Source organism: Podarcis cretensis, assembly GCF_951804945.1.
Source record: "Podarcis cretensis genome assembly, chromosome: 1".
Taxonomy (NCBI): Eukaryota; Metazoa; Chordata; class Lepidosauria; order Squamata; family Lacertidae; genus Podarcis; species Podarcis cretensis.
In genome coordinates, this window is record NC_137170.1 from 99690962 (window position 1) to 99717904 (window position 26943).

The 26943-nt window shown below is 45.4% G+C and overlaps 1 protein-coding gene across 2 annotated transcripts; it reads right to left on the reverse strand.

The window, feature by feature from the left end:
* Positions 1-20736: 20736 nt before the first annotated feature.
* CXCR4 (C-X-C motif chemokine receptor 4) lies at positions 20737-26229 on the reverse strand. 2 transcript variants are annotated; one of them, XM_079947547.1, is made up of 2 exons: positions 26013-26229; positions 20737-22431 (listed from the first exon to the last, which is right to left on the reverse strand). In XM_079947547.1, exons 1-2 carry the CDS (start codon positions 26028-26030, stop codon positions 21358-21360), a joined length of 1092 nt encoding a protein of 363 aa, XP_079803673.1. In that variant the 5' UTR covers positions 26031-26229; the 3' UTR covers positions 20737-21357. The 2 variants fall into 2 exon arrangements, with proteins under 2 accessions (XP_079803673.1, XP_079803674.1); XM_079947548.1 differs by lacking the exon at positions 26013-26229 and adding an exon at positions 24673-25997.
* Between the last annotated feature and the right edge of the window lie 714 nt (positions 26230-26943).

Here is a 26943-nt window from a genome sequence, read left to right on the forward strand (position 1 = left end):
GCCTGGGTGCAAACCCTAATTAAATGTGCCATGGATGCCTATGTTCCTGCTCTTGCAGGATGTCATATCTTAAGTAATGGTTTGAGAGAGGCTTTACACACTCATGGTATATAGCACATTGCTTCTTTGTTGCTCTGGTCAAGCAGGATTTTAAAACAAAACAAATCCCTTGGTTGCAGGAATTTGAATTACATATAGGATTTCACTACCTGTCAGGACAAGAAGCAACAGTGACCTTCAGTGAACCAGGTGTCATTTTTACCTAGGTGCTTAACTGAAACCCAGCCTTGAAGATAGATGTCTATATATCAATTCTAACAAATGAAGAGCAACTGTACATATCAATTGTGTGATGAAATTATTTTTTGGAAGGCCTATGTCAACCCAGGATGAGAAAATGCAGTTTAGAAAACGGTATAGTTTTGGACAGCATCAATGTAGAGTTTCTTACTAATACCCCTCCCTATTCCGATTGTGTGGACAAGGTTTGGAAGACTAATTACTCAAACATTAGCCTTAATGAATGCATTGTTGCATGAGTATTTAGCTGAAATGTTCACACTGATGACTATTTGCTTTATATTTAACACCTTTGAAGCCTAAATAAATATTTTGCTAGTTTTATGGCTGAAAGGCATCCTTATTCGCACTTATTGTTCTGCAGGTTGCTTAAGGGTCATCTGTATCTCATGTTCAGATGGGTGGGCACTGACTGCTGAAGATGTTTTCAGCCCTTGTCATTTGATTGTCCCTTGCTGATTGTTCATTGAAGACATCTGTTCAGTTTAAAATGAACGAGCCTCCAGGGAGTCTTGATCTGTGCGTTTTCTTCATAGACATCTATACTTATTTCTATATAATTTAAAACTGAAATGGAACTCTGCTCACGGAGGAAAATGAGTTTAAAGGTTTCCTAGTAAGTGATGGGCTGTTATCTATCTAGCTATTCTTTTCGTTTACTAGAATATGGAATATTCATTTTGAGTTCAGTTGTGTGTGTACCTAGGGCCCAATTAGGGATAGTGAAGGGGGAGAAACTGTTTGGTTCATGTCATAATGTGAACCTAGCTAACCCACACTTTCTGAACCAATACACTAAAAAGCAGCAACATGCAGCCATCCTTTGACATTCATGCTTCTGAGAATTTTGTAATGTAGTTCTCTAACAATAAAAGTGTGTATCAAAAAATGTTGAGGAGAATTGAACACAAAAAGGCTTATATTAGTGAAATAATGTGCAAAAATGCATTATGTGAGGGGAAATTGCTTGCAAAAATGCATATATTAGGCAAAAAAATGCAAACGCAATGTGTATTTTAGGTAAAATGCACAGAAAAAATGCATATGAATTTTCAGATGATTTTTTTAAAAAAAACCCAAAATGGGTATCAATTTGGGAATAATAATTTAAGACTGGAAAAATGAGAGAAACGAAAATTGACAAATTGGTCCTTCTCTAATCAGGGTTGCATATATTAAACTTTAAAGGTGTGTGTCTTTCAGACTTTGTATTTACCAGCAAACACCAGTCCTGCACTGCGACACTTGCAGCACAATGTGTGTAGCTGCTCCAAGGCCACTACTGCCCAATGAATTATCTTAATAGGCAAGAAAATTGTTTGGCTTTCTCTTCTGTCATATGCCTTCAGTGGTTGTGCTTTGCCCTTGCTGCTTTCTGAGAGGGAGGGCAGGCAGGCAGTGTGATGCCATGGTTAGCTACAATTCTGTGCAACACTTACTTGGAAGTAAGTTCCTTTTAACAAGTGCTGTTAAGTTCTGACTAAATGCGCATGGGATTAGGGTTGTTAAGTTGTGGGTTGACACAGCAGACGACACAGCGATTTCTCCAAAGCAGCTCTTTATTTTGTAAGCTGGAATAGAACTGAACAGCAAACAGCTCAGCCGGCCTGCTTTTATAGGCAGCCGACTGTCAACATTGTAGCAACAACAACCCAGAGTTTCCCACCTAAAATAACTGACGTGGACCTGAGTGAAAACTATCTACAGACCTGAGTGAAAACTATCTACAGTATCCCCCTGCTGGCCCAGGGTGAAACTTCACTACATAACACCCCTCCCCACCGAGATAAGGCGTTAGTTACCATCGTAATGGTTTCCTTATATACAGCACTACGCGTAATGGTTCAGTTAGGCACAAAAGCATATCGGTTACATTTCCCATACTTAGACCAACAGTGATACATGTCCAACAACATAGTCCTTTAAATAAGTTGGGCGCTTGGAAACTCTGCCAGACCGCCGGGGACTGGTAGCCAAGTCCGGAGGGCCACACAGATCTTGCTGAGGCTGTGGTGCGACCCTAGGTGGCGTTGAAACCAAATCCCCTGGATCCGCTGCTGTGGGTGGAGCCTCCGCAAGTGGAGTGGTCTGAGTCTGTGGTAAGTCTGGCAGACCCTCTGAAGCGGCTTGGTTCGGCTCCACGCTGGCAGTTTGTGAGGGAGGTGTAGGTGGGGCCTCGCCATCTGTAAGTGTCTCTTCTGGAGCCGCAAGCGCAGTTGGGGGCACCACGGTAGTGTCCAAGTCCCCAACCCTGCGCCTAAGCTGGTCTATGTGCCGTCGCCACAAGCGTCCGTCTTCGAGTGCCACCTGGTATGAGCGAGGTCCAGTGACTCCCACTACTGTGGCTGGCACCCAAGGAATGTCCCCCACATACTTCCGGGCAAAGACCTGGTTTCCTGGGACAAATGACCGTGGCGCGTTGGCACAGCCTGGGGGTTCAGCCACGGCAAAGTCCGGGTGCAGCCGGTCGAGCGGTGACCTGAGGTGGCGGCCCATAAGCAGTTCAGCAGGACTCCGCCCTGTGGCAGCATGAGGGGTGATGTGTTGCACAAACAAGTATTCGGCGACCCGCTCATGCCAGTCTCCCCGGTCCAGGCGCGCCAGTGCCTCTTTTGCCGAGCGCACCATTCTCTCCGCTTGCCCGTTGCTGGATGGATGAAAAGGTGCCGTTAGGGCATGGCGGATGCCCAGTCCCAAAAGATACCGCTCAAACGTGCCTGACGTGAACTGCGGTCCGTTGTGGGAGACAAGGACATCAGGACACCCATGCGTTGCAAACAGGCCTTGCAGCACCCGGATGACGGCCTCGGTAGTGGTGGAGGGCATCAGGGCCACCTCCAGCCATTTGGAATAGGCGTCCACCACTACCATAAAGGTCCGGCCGTGAAAGGGGCCAGCCAGATCGATGTGCACCCTCGACCAGGGTGTCTTTGGCGTCTCCCAGGTGTGTCCCTTACTTGCCGGTGGTGCAGGCCTCGACTCTTGGCACGCTTGACAGGCGGACACCCAGGCAGTGATGGCATCGTCCATATTAGGCCACCAGACGTAACACCGAGCCAACGCCTTCATTTTGACAATTCCCGGGTGGCCAACGTGCAGAGCCTCCAGGACACGCTGACGGAGTCCCTGGGGAATCACGACGTGGTCTCCCCACAGCAGACAGCCGCGATGAGCCGAGAGTTCATGTTGTCTGGTTGCGAAGGGCTGGAACTCCGATGCAAAAGGCCCTTGTGGCCACCCCCTCCACACCCAGTTGAGCACCCGGCTGATGGTGCGATCCTGGGCAGACGCGGAGGCCACAGTGGCAGCCGATACAGGCGCTGCTGGAAGATCCTCAATCAGGAGGAGCGATGAAGCTGGAGCCGGGTCTTCCACAAATGCTGGAAGAGGGCAACGGCTGAGGGCGTCGGCATGGCCCATCGATTTCCCCGGGCAATGGATGAGCCGGTAGTGGTAGGCAGCCAGGAAAACAGTCCACCACAGCATGTGTGGCGAGAGGACCGGTGGAGTTGGACGATCACCGGCGAGGAGGCCCAGGAGTGGCTTGTGGTCAGTGATGAGGTCAAAAGTCCTGCCATAGAGGTATTCATGGAACCTCTTCACTCCAGCCACAAGTGCCAGTGCCTCCTTGTCGAGCTGGCTGTAATTCCGTTCCGTCGGAGATAGCGTCCTGGAAAAGTAGGCGAGCGGTGCTTCTCTTCCGTCTGGAAAATGGTGACTAAGGACAGCGCCGATGCCAAAAGGTGAGGCGTCGCAGGCAAGGACCAGCGGCCTGGATTCACTGTACTGTACCAGCACACTATCTGATGAAAGGAGAGCCTTGACCGCGTTGAAGGCCGCCGTCTCCCGATGACCCAGGCCCAAGGCGTCTTTGTGCTAAGGAGTTGGTGAAGAGGCTCAGCCACTGTGGCTTTGTGGGGCAGGAACATGTTATAAAAGTTCAGCAGCCCCAGGAACGCCTGCAACTCCGTCTTGTTCTTTGGGATGGGGGCCTGCTGGATAGCGCGGATCTTGGATGTGGTCGGGTGAAGGCCGGAGGCATCGATAAGATAGCCCAGGAACTCTACCTGTGGAACGGCGATCTGCCACTTTTCCCTCTTTACCTTGAGCCCGGCCTCTTGGAACCTGGTCAGCACGGCACGGAGGCACTCGAACAGCTGCTGGTGTGAGTCTGCAGACACCAAGACGTCATCAAAATATGGTACCACGCCCGGAAGCCCTTGCAGGAGACGCTCCATAAGGCTTTGGAAGATGCCAGGAGCCACACTCACCCCAAACTGCAACCGGCGGCAACGGAATGCCCCTCGGTGGGTGACGATCGTCTGGGCTTCAGCAGTGGCATCATCGACGGGCAGTTGCTGATAGGCTTGGGCAAGGTCCAGCTTAGCGAAGACCTTACCCTCACCCAGGGGATGCAGCAGGTGTTGGACAACAGGAACCGGATAAGCGTGCTGCTGAAGTGCCTTGTTGATCGTGCACTTGTAGTCAGCGCAGATTCTCACCGACCCGTCTGGCTTGACAGGCGTGACGATGGGGGTTTCCCACTTGGCGTGGTCAACCGGCTCCAAAACTCCTTGGGCGATCAGTTTGTCCAGTTGTTCGTCCACCTTAGCCTTGAGAGCAAAGGGAACCCGGCGTGGCTTTAGCTTGATGGGGGCGACTTGTGGATCAAGGCTAAAGGAGATGGGTGTACCTGTATATTGCCCCAAGGTGCCGTCAAAAACCTCGGCAAAGTCTTTGACCAGACCCTCAGTCTCTGCGTTAGAGATGCAGTTGATGCCGGTGACTTCCAGGCTGAGGGCATCAAACCAGTCTAGCCCTAGGAGGCTTGGCCGCTGACCTTCGACGACCACCAACCGGAGCAGGCCCGAAAAATCCTTGAAGGCGATCTGGAACCGGCCAACGCCTACCACGGGAATGTCGTTTCCCTGGTAGTCTCTCAGGTGTACGCGGTGAGAGTCGAGTTGCCTTTTGGACACTCTGGGTACCAGTCTTTTGATGGTGCTCCAAGACACGATGGACAGGGCAGACCCAGTGTCGATCTCCATGTCACATGGAGCTCCTTCAATGAGCACCGTGACGTTCAGCTTGCGTCGCGTAGGCGAGTCGGTTTAGCCAATCGTGGTTCCAGATGGGCAGCGGCAGTTGGTGAGAGTGAAACAACTTTCCTTGGCAGACTGGAGTGAAGACTTGGACTTGCGAGTCGATGAAGGGGGGGTGTCAGACAGAGCCGATCGACAGACCTTAGCAATGTGGCCCCTTCTGGAACACTTCCTACAGATGGCATCTCTGAATCGACACTTGGCACGGGAATGGTTGCCTCCGCAGCCGGCACATCCCGCTTTGTCTGGTGCACGTCATCGTCTTCACTGGAGGATGCCTCATCACTGCTGGCCTCTTCGTGATGCACTGGAACTGGCTTCCTAGCAAGACGCGGGCTGCTGGACTTGCGGATCTCCTGGGCGGAGCGTTCAGCAGCTTCTGAGGCCACAGCCTCCTCAATGGCTTTCTGTAGCGTGAGGTCTGGCTTGGCAAGGAGACGCCGTTGCAGATGGATGTCCCGGACCCCGCAGACGATTCGATCCATCAGGGCATCGTCTAAGTCTCGGAACTCGCAGTGCATTGCAGCCTGTCGCAGGGCGGTGGTGTAGTTGTTGATTGACTCCCCCTCTGCCTGGTTCCGGTGGTAAAACGCATGGCGGGCAGCAATCTTGGATGGCTTTGGTGCGTAGTGGTTGCGGAGCTTCTCTTGGATCGTGTCCCATGGTGTTGCCTGGACTGCTTCAGGCGCTACCAATGCTCGGGCCGTCTCAAACACCTCAGGCCCACAGAGGCTGAGGAATAGGCCCCGCTTCCGTTCTTCTGATACTGCTGTCAGCTCGTTGGCTTGGAGGTAGCAGTCGAACCGAGCGAGGTAGGAGTCCCATGATTCAGAGGCTGGCGCAAACGGCGGTGGAGGCACAAGTGAAGCCATGATTCCGATGCCGGCGTGAAGGGCGATGGATGGAACACAGTGCTCTAGCCAGAACAGTCAGCTCTGAATTGGTTCTGTCCAGTGATTTCGCTCAGTGATTTCACTCTGTGATTCAGCTCAGTGATTCAGCTCAGTTCAGAGGCTGGCCGCATCTGGCTGTGCTCTGATGTCCATCCATCCCATCCTCATCGCCAGTGTTAAGTTGTGGGTTGACACAGCAGACGACACAGCGATTTCTCCAAAGCAGCTCTTTATTTTGTAAACTGGAATAGAACTGAACAGCAAACAGCTCAGCCGGCCTGCTTTTATAGGCAGCCGGCTGTCAACATTGTAGCAACAACAACCCAGAGTATCCCGCCTAAAATAACTGACGTGGACCTGAGTGAAAACTATCTACAGACCTGAGTGAAAACTATCTACAGTATCCCCCTGCTGGCCCAGGGTGAAACTTCACTACATAACAAGGGTGATAAGAGTATTTCAACCTGAGTTCAAATGCCTCCTTGGTAATGAACTCAGTAGGTGGTTTTGGGCAGTTACTGTCTCTCAGGCTCATCTACCTATGTGTGTGTGCTCCACTACTTGGAGGAAGTTCAAATATAGTTGTTAAAAATGCTGCAGTGGTTGTGTTGACCCTAAACCAGGGGTCAGCAAACTTTTTCAGCGGGGGGCCGGTCCATGGCCCCTCAGACCTTTGGGGGGCTGGACTGTATTTTGAAAAAAAATATATGAATGAATTCCTATGCCCCACAAATAACCCAGAGATGCATTTTAAATAAAAGCACACAATCTACTCTTGTAAAAACACGCTGATTCCCTGACCGTCTGCAGGCCAGATTTAGAAGGTGATTGGGCCGGATCCAGCCCCTGGGCCTTAGTTTGCCTACCCATGCCCTAAACAGACAACTCAGAAATGAGGCTTAGGATAGGCAGTAAATGAAGCTTAGGTTAAGCAGTAAATTCTGTGTAGAACTGCGTAATCTTAACTGCGATGAAGAGTGAAGTGCTGGATGATCACCACGTCCAAAGTCTTGCTTGCTCATGCCACCCAAAGCAGAACTTACTGAGTTCATAATCAAGGAGGCATTTGAACTACAAAGCCAAAGTGTCCCTCTTTTTCTCCCAATAGTTTGTTGTTGTTGTTGTTTTTTAAATCATACCCTCTTTTGTTTTCTATGTGGGAAGGGAAATGGCAAGGGACCCGATCCTGGGGACTCTCAGGGGATGTGCATCCAGTGGATCTGAGACTGCCTCTGCCCAGCTCATCTTAAGCACCGCATTTTGGGTTGAACTGCCAGTACTGTCGACTGGAAATCTGTGCCTGTGAAGCTTTCAGTGGGTGTAATGAGATCTCTGGGGCAGACATGCCCCTCCAGCTGGTGAAAAGGAATCTGCCCCACCCTAACCCCTCCTTGCTAGCGGACCTGGGAATTACAATTATTATTTTTTTACTTCAGTGTAAACCTGCATAGAATCAGAATGTAGCTTTTACTTTTAGTTAGGTTTTTTCTCCAGCTCACTATTTGTAAAAGGATTATAACGAAGCCGGCAGAGAATCTATAGCTGCTTCTGTTGGGCAAACATTATCACCTTGCTTCTGCATGATCCTCACAGCATCCAAAGAATTCCTTTACATATGGAAGGAATCATATATATAACTGTGTAGCAAATAAAATGCATCATAAACCGTAACAGCCACTACCAAATACTAGATGAAACGTACCTACCTATTTTAAGTGATAAATGATTAGGAGTTTCTCTGCCATCACACTGGATAGAATCTCTGAATATTTATTGGCAACCATACCCCAAGAAAAATAGAACCATTACCTTTCGATAGAAGCGCAGTTCAAATGAAATTAGCCTTTCGAATGAGAGTGCTTGGAGAGTCTTGTCCATGATTTAGTGATGTAATAATCAGCACTAATTTGATTTAAAAGGGACTTGTGGTTGCCTTCATACAACTGGGAGGCATTAGCCATGACATGACCTCCTAGGCAGCTGTAGATGTAATGGCAGAATGAAGGTAGGGTCCCATTATTAATGTCCCGAGCTGACTGACCTTCGGTTAGATTAACTCCACTCTTTAGTGGATAATTTCATTTGCAGCAGCTGAGATGCCTTTTTCAGGGTTTGCTGATTCAGGTTTACAATGTCACTGTGGTTGTAGAGCTTGTTAACGTCAACCGTCCAATGAGCTTTGCTCCTAAAATACTTTATTTAAGAATGGCAAAAAGTGCTGTATTCGGCATTTTGGGGCATGCTGGTAGCAATCACGTACCTTTCGCTGCCTTGGGCACATGTCCTGATTGAGGTGGGCACAAAGAGCCTTAGAAGAGTATGCGTAGAATTGTGGGTGTTCATCAGTGTATGAAAAAAGAAGCTGGCAAATAAGTGTTGGTTTTCCCCAATCTGGAAACTCTTACAAGTTAAATGAGAGATGGTGGATTGCTTCTGAAGGTAACTTTGGTTTAAGGCAGGCTTCCTCAACCTCGGCTCTCCAGATGTTTTTGAGACTACAATTCCCATCATCCCTGACCCCTGGTCCTTCTAGCTAGGGATCATGGGAGTTGTAGGCCAAAAACGTCTGGAGAGCCGAGGCTGAGGAAGCCTGCTTTAAGGGAAAGCACTGACAGAAGTTGGGGTGTCTGATTTTTTCAGGGAATGGGGGGAGTTTGGCAAAAATGGTGCTGCCCAGCTTGCCCTAGCAGAAGTGATTTTTGCTAAGATGAAACAGCCATGGGCTACAACCCAGTTGTCAAGCAGCAGACTCTGCCTTTCGGATTACTAGTTGTTTTTAGTGCAACTCTTGTGCTTTTTACAGCTGACTCATACACACAAATTTAGCAAAGGAATCATTTCATATTAATTAATTTAATATGGAAATTTAGAGAAAATTTCCAGGGAAAGTTAGCTTCCTGTGCTAAATTTGTGTGTGTGAACTGCTGATAAGGCACAGGAACAGAGCCAGGCACAAGGCTGAAATTGGTTCTAGTTCCCAGTTTCATATTCAACAGAAAGCTGCATGAGTGGCCTAGATAAGGTAGTGACATTTATACACTGCTACAACATAAGAGAGTCAGTATGGTGGTGTAGTTATTACAAGAATGTTGCACTAGGACCTGAGAGACCAAGAGACAAATCCCCACTCAACCATGAAGCTCACTGGGTGACCTTGAGCCAGACACTGTCTCACCAGCCTAGCCTACCTCACAAGGTTGTTGGGAGGATAAAATGGGGAGGAGTAGAACTATGTACACCATCTTGGACCCCTGGAGGAAAGGTGGGATATAAATGTAATAAACAAAAATCAAATGAATAAACAAAGCTTTGGCTAACCCACTCCCTTCTTGACAAGAAGTCTGCTTCCTTCAAAATGACCCAGCATTTTTGAGCGATGCAGGAATTATTTTTAGATGCAGAGATGTAGTTACCAACTTTTGGTTGGTCTGTGCTGAATAAGAATCTGGGAACCAAGAACCAGCTTATAATAATTTGGTAATTCATGCTTCTAAACATGTTAAAAATGAACCTTAACGACAACCCAAATTTACTTTGGGGCAATTTAAATTGTGTAGTCTTAGGTCCCTCTAGACAAGTTGCTTTTTAAGGATTTGACATGTTTAACTTGGAACAGCCACCCAGAAATTTGGAAATGCTGCTTTTGATGTTCACTATGTTTTGACCAGTAACCTTCTGTTCAGGTGGCTTTTGTACTTAGGTGTTGTGCGCATTCAGCATGTTTTAAAACTTTCTTTTACAAAATGAAATTTGTGTGGTGTGGTTCCCCTGATTATACTTTCCTTCTTCTCCTCTATGTTGTAAAATGAAAAGTTTCTAGTAAAAATCACTTATTTTGGAACCTCTTTGTGGTTTCACTGAAAATCTCTTGGTCATAACAATACCCTTCCCTACTCTTTTCTTAAATATGCAAAGCTTTGTTGGTCAGACCATAGCAAAGCGGTTGTGTCCCCAGAGTGCGTACCATTTAAATAGTATATTCCAAAACAGGGTGCATTCACCTAGTGTCGAAACAAATATAAGCAAAATTCTGCTTGTAGTTTCCATGGTACTGTATCCAGTGCCTTTAATACAGGAATCATACCAGACCAGAGTAATTAATAGTGGGACACAATTTGGCTTGGTGTTACTGGTCGCAACAAGACTTCTTTCTGTAGTGGATTAATGGTGACATGCTTGCCAGAAGGAGTGTCTTTTCAAAAGGGAAATGACTGAAGTGATCTTTGGTGCTCTAGGAGAGGGAAAAGGAATCCCAGTGTATAGAACAGCATGGAAGAAGATGGGCAAAGACAACCGTGGGAACAGGCTTCAAAGGCAGGGGAAAGTCAGTGAACAGCAGAGGCGGAACAGCTTGTAAGCATGTTCTTTCTCTTTGTGGGTGTGCTGCACACGTCACGGGCGCCCACTGTTTAAAAATAAGACCAGTGATTCCATCACACTGCAATGTATTTCATCTTTGCTGTTGCCTGTTTTAGTCGTACGCTGTATTGTGATTTTTAAAAATGCATTCTGTATATTGAAGGAATTCAAGAAACAACCTTAGAGGCACAGTGAATACAAATTACAAATTTGTATTATTATTAGTAGTAGTAGTAGTAGTAATGTTTAGCAGTAAGATCCTAGGCTGCAATCCTAAGCACACTTACTAATTGGGGAGTAAGTCCAATTGATCTCAGTGAGAATTTCTCTTGAGTAAATGGGCTCCTGCTTTGCATACAGAAAGTCCCAGGTTCAATCCCTGGCATCTCCAGGCAGGGCTGCCTGAAATCCAGGATTGCTGTTGCCAGTCAGTGTCAGCAGTACTAAGCTACATGGACGAAGAGCCCAATTCTTTATAAATAGATTCCTATATTCCTACTCTTATGTTCAAAGAACTTCCCATTTGTCATTTATTTTAAGCAATAGCAATGACCTCTTAAGGCAGGTCATAATTTCTTTGCCAACATTGCAGGTAAGGCTGAAGCAGGATGGCTCGCTTAACCAACTGAGTTCTTGGCAGCAGGGCGATTTCAGACGTTGCACCAGGCTGTTTCTCCTTCTCTGGTAAAGCCATTCAGGGAGTAAATAGGAACAGAAGCAAACGGGCAGCTCTTTGTCTTCAGTGATGTCACTGATGGAACTGACACAGAGATAAAGGCCTTCATCAGAAGAACTCCTCTCTCACTTAGACCAATCAGAGTACGGTAATCACGGGAAGATCTGACTGGTTTATGGAGCATTAGATAACAGTTTCCAAATCAAACAAGCCTGGATAACGTTTGCTCCCTGGAGGGATGAAAATAAAAATCAGAACAGCAAAAGTGGTGTCACATCATAGAAGCCTTTCACATGACACATTTAGCTGTTTTTAGGCAAATATAGCTGTGCACACTGTGAAAGCATCACATCACGAGAGGTAGAAGATTTCTTGTCATACTTTTACTTGCCTCTTTCTTACACATTGCTGTGTAATCCTGTTTGAAAATTGAGTTTAAAAGGAAACAGCAGCATGTGGGGAAGAATGCTAGCCAGGGAGAATGGATGCACTTGGTTTGATTTTGAGCTGCAATCGAAACTCCTTAGGAGAGCTAGCTAGTCTCTCCTAGGTGCTACACAGTTTTCATACCCTCCAAGTGTCCAGATTTTCCAGGAACAGTACGGGAATGATTTGATCCTGAAATGTCCCTATTTCCCCTGCCAGTGCCGCTGCCACTGACAACATTGAAGCATGCCTGACTTACGCACCGGCATTTGGCATTGCTGATGTTTCTGCACAGGTCTGGCTCAATACATTTTGCTGCCTGAGGTGGAACAGTAAATGGACCCACCCCCCCAACACACACCCTAGCCAAATCAGTGTGTATAGTACCCAAGGTCAACCAAGTTGTTTTAGCCCCTGGAGCAGAAAATACCACAAACACTGTTTCTTCCTCTAGCAGTAAAAATACAACAATAATGAATGAAATAATGAACTGTTGGCTGCACTTCAGTGCCACCCAAAATCTGTTGCCTGAGGCAACCACCCCAGACTCCTAATGGAAGAGCTGGCTCTGTTTATAAATCTTGAGTTCCTATGCATGTGCATTGGATATAGTTTCCAACAGAGCTGACATTAATCTAGAAAATTCATTATGCAAGAAGAAGAAGAAGCACTGCTAAGTCACATAATGATGGGTGTTATTTCAAAGGAGATTGACTTTTCCGTCAACAAGTACCTTACAGCTGCATTTCTGTTTTGGTGCCAAAGGCCCATTGAATGCATAACTGAAGGAGTGGCATCCTTTAAGAGACTTAAGCTCAACCGTTTCCTAAGTTTTAATTCTTGGTTCTGTGAGAGAATGTACCATTGTTGTGTTGCTACAGCAATACATCTGGTTTGAGGAAATCCTTCCTTTCATCCTTATGGTACTTCCTTTCCCAAACATTTTTTTTTAAATGCTGCTTTTGAATGAATGTAAAGGGCTCATTCATTTAATTAACAAACACCAGCACTACCATTGAAGTACAATACAGATAATACAGATGCAATTATTTAATGGCTTCATCATATATGCTATTTCTCCCGCAGAATGATTATTCTTTTGTGCAGGACAAATCATGTATTTTGTGACATATGTTGATGTTTGGATTTTTGGCCCCTGAGAGACAGTAGCATTTGCCTATCTCTGTGTTTACACCATTAAAACACATACCTTGCACCTTGCACACCAGCAGTGTTGTGTAATGGTTAGAGTGTCAAGAGTTGCAGCAGGGAGACTATGAAGCACAATGGGGATCTTTTGCTCAGATACTCTCTCTTAGTTTAACCTAGAGTAGAATAAAAATGAGGGAGGAGGTGATAACCATGTGTGCAACCCTGAACTCCTTGGAGAATGGGTTAGCCAAAATATTCCTAAATAAGTACATTGCATATACATTAGTGCTGGATAGGCATTCAGTGACATTTTTCTCTAGTCATGGAAAAGGGGATAGTGTTCATAGCACAGGTATTACCTCTTCTGCATCCCTGATATCCAACCATACAGTATAATATTTGCAAAGGGGTGTGTGCATGTAAATTGTGTTTGTAAGAGTCTAGCAGGCTTCCCAATATACTGTTTGTGTGAGCCTGATGTCATGGACCATGTACTTGGCTGGGTTTGTGCAACCACTTTTGCCTTGGATCCTTGCCTATCATGACTTATCTGGAAGGAGGGGATAGCTATGGAGATAAACAATGTCTCAGTTCAAGAAGGATTGGTCCCAGGCTCCCGGTGAGGAGTGTAGCTGGGACTGGGACACACCGGGGCAAGTTGGGGCAAGTTGGAAGGAAGGTACTCATAGGGTGATGGAGGATGGCAAAGGTATGGGGGTCAGTGTACAGGAACCAGACCAGCAGGACTCATCACCAGAGACAAAGGAGCCTCTGTTCTTACAAACACAGTGGGCTCCGAGGTGTAGGTAACAGAGGAAGGAACGCTCTAGGGCAGGCATAGGCAAACCCCGGCCCTCCAGATATTTGGGACTACAATTCCCATCATCCATAGCTAAAAGGACCAGTGGTCAGGGATGATGGGAATTGTAGTCCCAAACATCTGGAGGGCCGGAGTTTGCCTATGTCTGCTCTAGGGAGGCTGAGACAGGTAAGGGCCCATAGCCCAACTCCCTAGCTGGCCAGGTGGGGCCTGCAAGCTGTGGGAGGAGGTGATTCCTCAGCTGGAGCGGGCTCAGAACAAGTGAGGGTCACATGGCTCATCAAGCCCAGGTGCTGTAACCAGCTTGCATAAAAGGGAATCTAAAAGGAAAGCAGAGCTGAGGTGCTGTTTCTGCTCAACTGCCCATGTTGATGGACCTTGGCATGGATGCTCCTGGACCTCTTTTGGACTCTGCTTTGGGTTTGACTCTGGACTATATCCTGACTGCTAGACTTTAGACTTGGGTGACTTGGCTTGATCCTGGACTGTGTTTCCTGACCTTTGGACGCATGGCTTTTGAACTTTGGACTTGACATACTGACTTGCCACCAGGTAGGCCAAGGGTTCAGAACAGGGCTGTCTTTGAAAATGGTTTAGAAGCTTCAATTAGTGCAGAATGTAAGGAAAACACTGGGGCCTAGTTCGATTAGCAGAATACCTGGCACCTGGTGGGCTTTGTGTTGTGCTCAGAAATTGGCCTCTCCCTTTGGATGGTCAGTCAGAGAGGCCTACTGTCATTCTTGCTTCTTGCTCATGGTGTTGTTTTTTTGTTTCCCTCAGACAGTATGTTATTGTGTTACTGTTTACTTAAAGCTTTGTTTGACATATACGTGAGCTGCTTACTTTGCTGAAAGAAAAGAAGCTCTGCTGAAGAATAATGAATTTCCTAAACTTGGGTGAGTGAGGGGATATTCCCAGTCTGACAGGAGAAGCTTCAGTTAGTGCAGAATGCAGTTGCCTGACCGTTGACAGGTTTTGTTTTTCTTTCCTGAAAGAAAGTCTCGGCTCCATAAAATTCCCACTGATTACAAATGTCGCTAATCCTGAATACTTTACTTCCATAAATCATCCGGGTGGATCAATGCGTTTTTTGTGTTCTAACAAATGGCAAGCTGGTCTTCAAGGACTTTTGGATCTGGCCTCCGGAGGTTTAAATCACCGGCATACTAGCTCTTCCTGAGGTTTCCTTTTCATAGGTTCTCTTGTTGGTAAAGGTCTGTTGTTTTTTATTCTGTTATACAGTATCTTGCATTAGTTTCATGTGAAATATAAAGGCTGGCTGACTGCAAAAGTGTAAAGGAGTGGTGGCCGAAGTTAATACTGGAGTCTTGTGAGCATTTGCTAGCTGTTTGCTCTATATAAATTAGACAAACCACACAGAATCCATTGTTAGGGGTGGAATTAAAATGAACCGATAACATCTCAACAAGAAGACCTGGAGGTGGGCAGGTATCTTATTTCTAGATTGGTTGCAATACTGAACCAATTAATTATCTGGTACTGTTGTTTTATCTTCAATAGGACCACTTCAGACTATATTTTCTTTTGGGAGTTTGTTTTGTTATTGCTATTAATTCCCCAGGGAATTTAATTGAGGATTACATGACATCAGATGGGAGAGAAAGATGAGGTCAGAATTGAAGGAGGAAACATCAGGCTTGCATTTTAAATAAGAGCAACAACAAAAAAGCACAGCAGTTTTGTTCCTTTATGTGAAATTACATTCACACACATCCTTGTGATGTTCAATTTACTCTAGAAAAGACATGCTTTGTTAGACCACTACATTATTTGTTTGATTTTCACATTTGTGATTTTCACACTGTGATTTCCTCATTCCTTCCAATGTCAGCTAAACCACAAGGTACCGTACTTGGAGCTGTATTAAACTTTTCCCCGCTCTAAGCAGTAACTGTGAGACCCTTTGATTAGGGCTGGGCTGGATTAACCCTTTATATCCTGCTACAGAAAACCCTCCAACATTTATCTGATGAAAATAGGGACATCCTATTTAATAATAGTAATAATAATAATACTTATACCCCACCCATCTGACTGGGTTGCCCCAGCCACTCTGCATGCCTTCCAAGATATATAAAAACATAATAAAACATTAAACATGGAAAATTTTCCCTATATAGGGCTGCCTTCAGATGTCTTCTCCTTGGCATGGGTGTGGGTGGGTGTCGCATAACTATTCTCACTGTACTGAAATCAGTGCTGGATCTCATACTTTGCGGTCTGTACACATCCTGCACTGGGCCATCTTGTCTAATTTGCAAGCTGATTTCTCGTGTACAGCAGCTCTTGAAATGGAGTATGCATTCTTAGGGAGATCTTTTGTCCATTTACATACATGTGCAAAAACACCACTCTCCCTGCATTTGGTTACTTTTTTTAGGGTTGAGCATATATTGCTAAAAATGCATATGTTGCAAGCATGAGAAAATGCATTTGTTAAAAGAGGCCACACTAGCAAACCATGCATACCACCCTCCAGTATAAATGACTGAAAATGAGACTCTTGCTTTTGTCATTCTAATATAATGGAACTATGAGTGTGTTGTGGTCACTCAGCTTTTGGAATATATTACACTCTGGTTTATTAGAAGCGGTGCATGTGATTTAATTTGAGTGACTTGCATTGGACTCTATGCAAATAGAACCAGAGTGCTGACCTTCTAAGGAACCTCGCTTCAGCAAAATGGTTTAAACATGAGTGCGGAAACAATAAACCATTTCAGCGCCAGCACAGTGTTTAGATTTTTCTCAGTAAATCTGAATTGTTTCAAAGATCTGAGATGCTCTAAAAAGAAGGGTTGTGGGAGCCAAGCTACTCCTTTCACAGAGGAAATAGCAATGCACTATTGTATTCCCTGGGAAAAATATGTCTCTTAAAAGTAAAGCTGGAATGGGGACCCTTGGCTCCAGAGGCAAAAAGGGGCCTTCCGAGCTTCTCTCATTGGACCGACGTGAATCTTTCCAGGCTACACTCTTCATCAGCCTTGCTTCACTCTCTCTGTGAGTGCTCTTGCCTGGATGGAACATGTCTTTGATCTGATTATGTCTATTGCTTGCCTGGATGGAGGATAGAGGGCAAAGGGAAGATAAAGGGAAGGATGGCATCTATTGCTCCACCCACTTTCACCTCTGGCTCCACCCAACACTGACATGTTGCCCTGGAAAGGTTGCTCAGATAATACAGCTCTTGAAAAATGCTCCCCAGCCATGGACTAAGGGAAGAGATAGTGAAGCTCCAGATAATGAGAACAACATACAGTGGTACCTCAGGTTAAGTACTTAATTCGTTCTGGAGGTCTGTACTTAACCTGGAACTGTTCTTAACCTGAAGCACCACTTTAGCTACTGGGGCCTCCCACTGCTGCCACGCCGCCGGAGCATGATTTCTGTTCCCATCCTGAAACAAAGTTCTTAACCTGAAGCACTATTTCTGGGTTAGCGGAGTCTGTAACCTGAAGCGTATGTAGCTTGAAGCGTACGTAACCTGAGGTACCACAGTACACCACAAGGGCAAGGTGAGAAAGCTTGCTCACTCATGTTGTCTTACTTTGACGCATCATTGTAATGAATAGAGCTTTGCTTAGCAGAACCTTCTTCAGTGCATGAGTTAAACTAAACAGTCAGGATCCAGAGTTGCTTTTTAAAGCTCCGTTCCTACTGCCCAGCGTATACTCTACCACGGCAGGCTGTGTAGTTGCTTCTGGTGGCACACCTGAAGGCATGTCTGCTATGCCACCAGCATCATGCAAGTTTAATCTCTCTTCTGTGCAAACAGAAAGCATGCAGCAAACTTCTCTTTTCCATTACACTACATTTCCAGAGGCAATCTGTTTGGGTGCAGAGCCACCCAGCCAGCTGTGCTGGGAGAAATTACCCTTCCAAACGTTCAGCAACTTTCAGTGGGCCAACTTCCCTTGTGAACAGGGTTCAGGCTTAGAGGTAGAGCATTAGCTTTATGTTCAGATGGTCAAAGGTTTGATCCTTGGCATCTCTAGGTAGTGTTAAGGATAGATGTGTCTAAAACATTGGAGTTGTGCCAGTCAGCACAGCTAATACTGAGCTAGATGGATCAGTGGTTTGGCTCAGTACAAGACAGCTTCCAATTTTCCTTACCACCCCAAGTACATGCGTTATGTCATTATGTGCACAGACCCACACTATGTTTGATAACTCTCCCAGCCATATTTTTTCCCAGTCTATGTCAGTTTCTTCTAAAGAAATCTCAGCACACTCCAAGTTTCTCATCTCAGGAAGAAACTACGTGCGCGTGGGGGTCTCTCTCAACCCCTAAGGTTGTGCATGAAGGCTGAGATTTCCTGAAAAAAACATTGCAACCATGTCAAATGGTGTCATTGTGCCAGTTATATGGTGCATACTTTTAGTGAATGTGAGGGTGCTCCTTCTGTGAAAGGCTGTCTAAATAATTGACATCTCTCCCTTTTCGTGATCATGCTTCCTCTTGCTTTGACCCCATGTCATTTCAGTCACATATCCTCATTGAAGCAGTGTGTTTAATTTATTATCATTTTAGGTACCAGGTAAATGCCTTTTTGTTCCCAGAGTCCTTTTAATTGCAGTGTTGTATAGTTATCTTGGGGGACGCAGGTGGCGCTGTGGGTTAAAGCCTCAGCGCCTAGGGCTTGCCGATCGAAAGGTCGGCGGTTCGAATCCCTGCGGCGGGGTGCGCTCCCGCTGCTCGGTCCCAGCGCCTGCCAACCTAGCAGTTCGAAAGCACCTCCGGGTGCAAGTAGATAAATAGGGACCGCTTACCAGCGGGAAGGTAAACGGCGTTTCCGTGTGCAGCTCTGGCTCTGGCTCTGGCCAGAGCAGCGATGTCACACTGGCCACGTGACCCGGAAGTGTCTCCGGACAGCGCTGGCCCCTGGCCTCTTAAGTGAGATGGGCGCACAACCCCAGAGTCTGTCAAGACTGGCCCGTACGGGCAGGGGTACCTTTACCTTTACTTTTACCTATAGTTATCTTATGATTCTAGGTTCTTCTACCAAATTGTTCCCCTTGTTATGATTTTGTAGTTAGCTGCTGTGCTTACGTTGCTGTTGTTTGTTACGATTTTGTAGCATTTATGACTAGTTTTTACTGTTTAAACTTTGCATTGCTCTTGGAATTCTGAAAAGGTTGGTCAGCTGCCCAGAAAACCAAGTTATATGGATAGCCAATAAATGCAAAAAATAAGAATGTCAGTAAGCAAGCACTGCTGGTATGGATCAAAATAATATCCAGTCCAGCATGCAGCTTTCAACAGTAGTTCCAGAAAGTTCGTAAGTAGGGCATGAAGGCACCAGGGTCTCCCTTCTTTGTCAACAGAACTGGCATTTAGAGGTATACAATCTCTGCAGTGATCACAGCTAACCCACACCCATGGGGACGTTGTGGGTCTTCAGCTGTTGGGCTCACAAACTCCCATAATTCCTTATGTGGAGAGCCACAGGTTTCCTATTCCTGCTTATTTGCTTAGTCCCTTCCTATAGTCACTTAAAGTGAACCACATCCCCAAACCTTTGTTCAGCGAATTCCTTAAGTTAGCTACCAACTCCCTTTTTCTGGAAACTACAAGCAAGTCTTCCTTCACTGAACAAGTCTGTGTTCTAGAATTATGAGGGAGAAACATGTGCCTGCATCCACATCTTGTACAATCATATTATCTGCAGTTTCCTGTCAAAAAAGCCCTACTTGACAGTTACATTTGTTGTGCTCTATGAAACAACACCTGCAAAAGTGCTCAGTGGAGAATGCAAGTTCACCCAAAGCCATTAATGTCTCATCCCCAAAAGATCACTGTATAGGCCAGGGGGGCTTAAAGGGTGTCCCCGCCCCGCTTCCTGAGTGTAGGCCTATTACAAATACAGACAAGTTTCTTCTCCATTTAGTTTCAAATTGATTTAATGGAGGCAGAGACAAGTTTACACATACAGGATATGGTTAAAAAATTAAAATTAAAATTCTAGCCTTAATGTAAGAGGTGATATTAGTCAGCTACTTGCTGTCCTGAAATTATGGGAGCACTCAATTCCTCTAGACTTTTGCAATGCCTTTCAAGGGTGAGAAAATAATTCAATAACTTTGAAATTGTGCCAGAATAGCATTCTCTGAAAAAAAAAAGAAATTGTTGTATTCTTTCTGGCTCTGTGCAATCAGAAATAAGGAACTTTAGTTAGAAAGAGGTAGTTTTGAGACATCAATGTGACTCTCGAGCCTGTAGCTCTCCCAACTTTGTTGGTTTACAACTCCCATAATTCCCAACCATTGGCCTTGCTGGCTGGGAGTAATGGAAGTTGGCAGTCCAACTGAATCTGAAGAACTACATTTACCACCCCCAACATAAACAGAAAGAGGCAATGGATGGGAGAGAGCAAACAGGGCAAGGGGAAAGTAGGTTTTTTTACTACTGCTGCTGCAAGGCTGTGTAAACAATAAACAAATCACCAGCATCCTAGGGAAAAAACACACACAGAGAAATTGGGTTTGGTGTCAATGACCCCCAAACTCAAGACCGCAAATCAGAATCTAACCTTGGGAAGGAAGAACAATAGTTGATTTCAAAGACTAGGGGCTATTTCATAGTACAGGGCAGAGTGGCTTGTGTAGACATGCAAAATGTTCTGGTGCAAGTCAGAAAAACAAAGTTTGGACTGTTTTACTCAATATTAAGGAATGGACATATAATATGGCATCACAGGTATCCCCCATCCCCAGCAATACTCAGGAATGAGAGTTTTGTCTAGAACCATGTTGTACCCTCCAGATGTTAATAGAATACAACCTCCATCAGCCCCAGACAGTATGGTCAGGGATGAATGTACCTGTAGTTTAACTTCTGGAGGGCACCAGGTTGTCTAGAATTTAAAATACCCTATTCATCCAAAATTTTCAAGGGCAGAAAAAAAATAATAATTACTAACTGAAATTCCAAGCAGGACAAAGGGAAATAAATAAGGAGCTCCAAAATGAAAACAAGATCCCAAGTAGTTTTATTTTATCACAAACTTTTATTTACAACTTTACAATGGCAAAAGATTTACAAACCAATTTGCTATCAAAAGAGCACTTGACAAGAAGATACTTTGGTTGTAAGTGTCACTGGGTGCAATCCAGCTGCATTCAATTTTATGCATTTTGATATTTGCCTTCTGTAGGATGTGGATTGCACCCACTTTCTGCAATGAAATAAAACTAGTGTAAACCAAAACAGCTTATGCAATCTGGACCAGAGGCCTAAATATCCGTATAAAAGATTATGCCTTTTTTCAACCAGTACAATGAAAATACTTCTTTTATATACAAAAAACTCAAACATAACTGTTATTCAACATCTGCACAACTAGACAGACAAGCAGTAAAACTTGTATCTCCTAGCCACATATTCAGGCCCTGCCTCCTAGACACACACACTCACCAAGATGTACAGTTTATTTTATAAATAAGTCCATTAAATCCCACAGAAAACTAAAAGCAAATACAACATTCCGTCTGGGAATAAACTTGTACATTATCTTGAAGGAGTTCAACCTCCAAAATCACGTAGAACAAATATATATAGAAAGAGAGAGTCCCAATATTACAAATATTGAGAGAAAATAAAATATATTGTTAGCTGGAATGGAAACTCGAAGACTCCGACTCTGTCGAAACAGAAGAATGTCCCCCTCGCTTGCCTTTGGAGAGAATCTTAAGGCTTGATCCTCTGCTAACAGAGGTCAAAGCATTTTGGGCAGATGTCTTGAATTTGGCACCCAGGAAAGCATAAAGGATGGGATTCAGGCAACAATGGAAATATGCCAGGGCTTCAGTAATGGCGATCCATTTGTGCACAACCTCCTCAAAGTAACAGCCGTTCTGGATGACTCCAAGGAAGACAAAGGTGTCTATGCTGATGCCAATGTAGTATGGTAGCCAGCAGGCAAAGAAGGCAACAATGAGGATGACTGTGGTCTTCAAAGCTTTGCGCTTCTGTTGGCCTTTTGACTGTGACAACTTGGAAATGATAATGCAGTAGCAAGTCAGGATTATAAGACCAGGCAGGATGAGGCCTACTATAATATGCTGAAACCTGAAGGAAATTGTCCAGGTTTCGTGAGGGTAAAATCGCTGGCATACGTATTTTACACCCGGCTCACCAGTGACCTTTGTGCTAGCAAAGATGATATCAGGCACAGTCAGAAGCAGAGCTGGTAACCAGACACCAATGTAGACGATCCTTTCCGCCAGCAACTTCCTGGGTCTCTGGCTGTTGGTTGCATGCACAATTGCCAAGTATCGATCTAAGCTTATGAAGGCCAAGATCAGGACACTGCTATAGAGGTTGACCGTATAAATGCAATGGACTACTTTGCACAAGAAGTTGCCGAAGTACCAGCCGATCACGGCATCCACAGACCAGAAGGGCAAAGTGATTACAAACAGGAGGTCAGCCACTGAGAGATGTACTCGATACTTGTCAGTCATGCTCTTCAGCTTCTTCTGATAGCCCATGACAACAATAACCAAGCCATTGCCAATGATTCCCGTCAAGAAAATGATGGAGAAGATTGTGGGCAAGAAGATCCGGTTGAAATCGGCGTTCTCCTGTCCAAAACATGCTTCTCCTTGGTAGTTGCCATCGTCACCAGAGCCGGTCTCATCAGTACTATTGTCAGAAAGGTCAAAAAAGTACGCAGAAGACAGCTGTAGAAGAATTAAAAGAAAAAAAAACCAGTAGTTAGATGACAGCGAGAGAGCTTAGAGTTAGTGTACACTCACTAGCAGCAAGCGTCAATGTTGTATAGCAGATAGCACCTTAGATTTGATAACCAGGATTCAAATCCTCAAGAGTACCTCGAGGTAGCCTTAAGTCACTAACTGTCAGTCTTTTCTTCTATGACTTTTAGGGAAATTAGAGTGATGGAAGCAGTGCTTTTGAGAACATTTATTATACTTTTATTAGTTGCAACAGACAGGGAAGGTTCTCTTTTAATTGTTTATGCTTTGCTACGGTAGTGTACCCAAGGGTTCTGTCATTCTGCCTTTAAAGCTCCTAATTCTGCAACTATAAACAATAACAGCCTAGTTCCTTTTTGTAAACTTTCAATTTTTCTTAACATATAGACTACATATTTTAGTTTCCAAGAATGGTCAGTGACCTAACCAAAAACTAGGAAGAAAACATGAATCTTTCAAGACAAGAAATGGAAACTAGCTGTGCAAATTAGTTCCAGACTAATTTGGAATTTTTCAATTTCTTTCCCCACTGTTCTTCAAACACAAGGAATTTCCTTCATGGATCACTAGATAAAATCTTGCAAATCATGTGCACATAGTGCAACAGGTGACAACTGTTACAGGCAAGTTAGATCAGAGCACATGTGATATACTTGCAATACTGTCAATCACTGCTTTCCATTGCATCTATGTGTAGGCTATGAACAAAATAGTAAACAGTGGGGATCACATGTGGTCTGCAGGGTTTTTGTAGATGGAAGTGCTATCTACGAAGTCAAGTTATCATGACTGAAGTGATTCCCAGATGTACAGTAGAAAAATGAACATTAATTCCCTATTTATCTTAATGACAAGAAGAAACTAATTTTAAAACAGAAGTAGGCATTATAATGGATTTACAAAAGCCACCCAATAGAGCTTCAACTTGGGATATAAAAGCAAACATCCAGACTACCTTCAGTATTTCCTCTATGGAATAAAATGCTGGTCAGAAAATTTGTTTATGAACCTGAAGCAAAGTTTTTATACAAAGTTTTCATTAGCCATGCAGAGCACTGTGCTATACAGTTTCACATAATATGACCTGGAGGAGTCTAAGAAAGGGATAATGGATTACTGGTCCATTAAGAGGAAAATCCAAGAACATCCATAGGGCCAACTCAAAGGACCTTTATTAGGGCCTACTAACAAGTTACAATGAAGTGGGGAAACCTGTGACTTAATGGAAACTCACTGGGTTGGATGTTGAGCAAAACAGAGAGAGAGAGAGGGGGGGGGCAGAGAAGAAATAATGAGGATGTTGGGCAAAATGGACAAGCCTAAGTCCTCATGCGATTACTGTTCCCCCATGGCTGTTGCATAGGACTGTGTGCCAGTAGGAGGGAAAGGACATTTTTCAATTTTGCCCGCCAACAGAAAAAAAAAAAAAGAGAAGTAGCAAGAGAAAGGGCATCTTAGGAAACACCAGCCAAACAGACAGGGAAAGAAAAGCAAGGGGAGGGCGTGGCCATCTAGGTACAGCCCCTGCCCTCTCAGGCATTGAGGTTTTCCCCCCCAATCTCTTGCACAAGCTTGTGACATGAGAAGGGCATATCAGGAAACCACCAGCCGTTTGAACACTCAGACAGCGAAGGGAGGGAGTGGCTACCTGGGCGCAGCTGCTGCTACCCAAGACTTTGAGATTCCCTCCACCCTCTGCATCTCTTGCACAATCTTTGCTCTCACCCTTCAACAGAACTCAAGCAACTTTGTAGGCCAATTCAAAGCACATCTATTTTTATTTGGGCCACAGATTTATTTATTTTTAACAACTTTTAAAAAGGAGGCCATCCTGGATCAAACCAGAAGCGCCAACATTGCTTTCCAACGGAGAAATCTCTTCCCCAAGCAGAACACAGATGTTCAAACTGCAAATGAACTAGGACCCTTTAGATCTTAACATCTCCAAGCATGCAAGGGCTCAAAAACTTATTCAGGAATTTTTGTCTAGAAATCCTTTGCTGAATGTTAAGTAATCTTTTGAACCAAATCTGTTACCCATTTAGCTAATGAAAGTTGGTATTATTCTGTCATGGATGCTTTAGTCGAGATTCCTGCATTGTAGGGGGTTGGACTAGATGACCCTTGGGGTCCCTTCCAACTCTACAATTTGATGATTCTAAACAGCCATTGGCCACCTGGTGTGATACACCCTCCAAGCAAACTTACACAAATCACAATATTCCTCTAGCTAACCTCCGCCACCCTTTGGCTCCACCTCCCCAGTCTTAAACGGATCCATCTTACAGATCCCGCTGCGTGTTTAACTTGGGACAGGTCAATTTAAGAAGAAATCGTTACTGCTCATAATGACGAAAGGCTGCAGTCCTAAACCCTCTAATCTGGGAGTGAACTCCACTGAATTAAGGCAGGGCTCACTTCTGAGTGGACATAGCCCATTTCTAAATATGAGTTCCCACTGTCTTCAGCGAGTTCTGCACCATTCCTCTGGTTTTGTAGCAATGCAAGCTTACGACTGAAGAGAACTGGAAAGGCAAGGCGGCTTCAAGAGTGCTCAAACGCGCTCGATCCACCTTCTAACTTTTCCTCGCTTTGTGCAGCCAAAGCGAAGTCACCGCGTTTCTAACCGCGCGCAGGGAAGACGGGAGAGCCACCGCCAAAGTTTCGCCGCAGAATAATCCTTCGGAATTCAATAGGATGCAGCTATAAACAAGCAAAGGGGTGGTGGTGAGCTGCTTTCTCCCGTAACTGGCTCTCAAGCCTAACAGAGACAGAAGGCATGCCAAAAAAAAGTTTGGTTTTTGGGGGGGCAGTATGTAAACATGAGACTTTTTTTAAGGGCAAGCTGCCGTTTTAGTTAAGTGATTCATGCCCTTCCCCCCGCAACAGGTTCCTCGGGCTGCAAACCACGCGCGCACCCCGCCAGAGGTCCATCTACGATTCTACTTCTTATTATTGCGTTGTGGGGAAGATCTCAAACCGCCAACCCCAACTCGCGCACATTTACGTGCAAGCAAGTCGCGTTCCTGTCCATGGAATTTCTCCCCAAGGGAAACTGAAAAAAGGACGCACAGAAGGGTGCACGAGCACGCGCTCCACGGCCGCCTCGACCCCCAGCCTTAAAAAAAGAGGGCAAAGTCCGGGGGCGACTTTTCTACAGTCTCTTGCAAGGCTACTGCGCCGGCTATTATTGCAAGGTGCAGTCCCGAACTACTGCCAAAGGGCGAGAATCTGCTTTATTGTAAGAGTCCCTAGGAGCCTTAGAAGCTCAGAAGCAGATTTGCTTGCAAAGAGGAATGAGCGCGCTCCCATCTCTTCGCCTCTTGGAGAAGCGGAGGCGTCACCCACGTCCAACACGATTACTATTGTGATTATTACCACCGAAACAGCCGCATGGCTGTGCTTGGGCTCTCCCTTATTTCCCGCGAGATCCCGCTCAGTTAGGCAACGCGCGCCACTGGAAAGCGGCATCCCCACAGCCCTCCAGTCCGAACACTCTCTCTCATTCATTCAGTCATTCCACCCCTCCGTCGTCGCGCCACACTTACACCCGCGCTCCGATCCATGGCTCCCGTGCTCTCTCGGCACAGCCTCGCCTCGCCACTTGCAGCTGCCGAACCAAACACAAACAAACTAAAGTTCTCGCGCCGGCGCCACCCGCGCTCCTTATAAAGGCGCCCTCCCCTCGGAGCCAGCCCGCAAGGCAGCAGGCGCCTCCTCCCAAGTCCGTAAGGGAGGGGTAGGGTGGGGATCGCGGTTAAGAGTAGGAGGGCGAGCAAGCGAGCGATCGGCAGAGCGTGCAAAGGAGGTACCCCGCGTGGTGCCTGAGCATGCGCCGAGGGACACCGCCGAGCTTTTCTTGCATGAGGTCGTCGCCGCGGACTACACGCCTGGGGGGAGGGAAGTCCCTAATGGATTTGCAAGGGATGCAAATCCTTTCACTTACGTTTGCCCGCTGAGTCTACAGCTCCGCTTAAGAGGGCTTCGTTTTCCAGAATCCAAGGCTGAGGACTGAGTTCGTGTCTTCTGTATCGCCAGGGATTCCACGTATACTAAAAGAGGGAAGCAACCCAAATCAGACCCCAGAGAAACATTGTTAGCAACGAGAAGAGAAAGCCAGCCTTAGAAGATGCAGATCATGTTCGTTTTAAGGAGAGGTCTCCGAAAGCGACAGGCCAAATTTACATAGTCATAGTTTGCTCTTTGTCCGTTGTTTGGCACTCGGTGAACATGGAGGTGTTGTTCCATATACACACACCCACACCCACACCCACACACACCATCTAAACTTGATTCGTAATCTATAAAAGTTGCCAAAACTGCAATCCTGTACATGTTTATTTTCGATTAGTCTGTTGAACTCAAATGACAGTTGCATACATAAGAATGGGTTGCAAGAAGAGTAAGCAAGGATAATGATGTTGATAATAATAAAAACATAAAATAATAATAATAATTAACAACATAGTGCCAAATTAA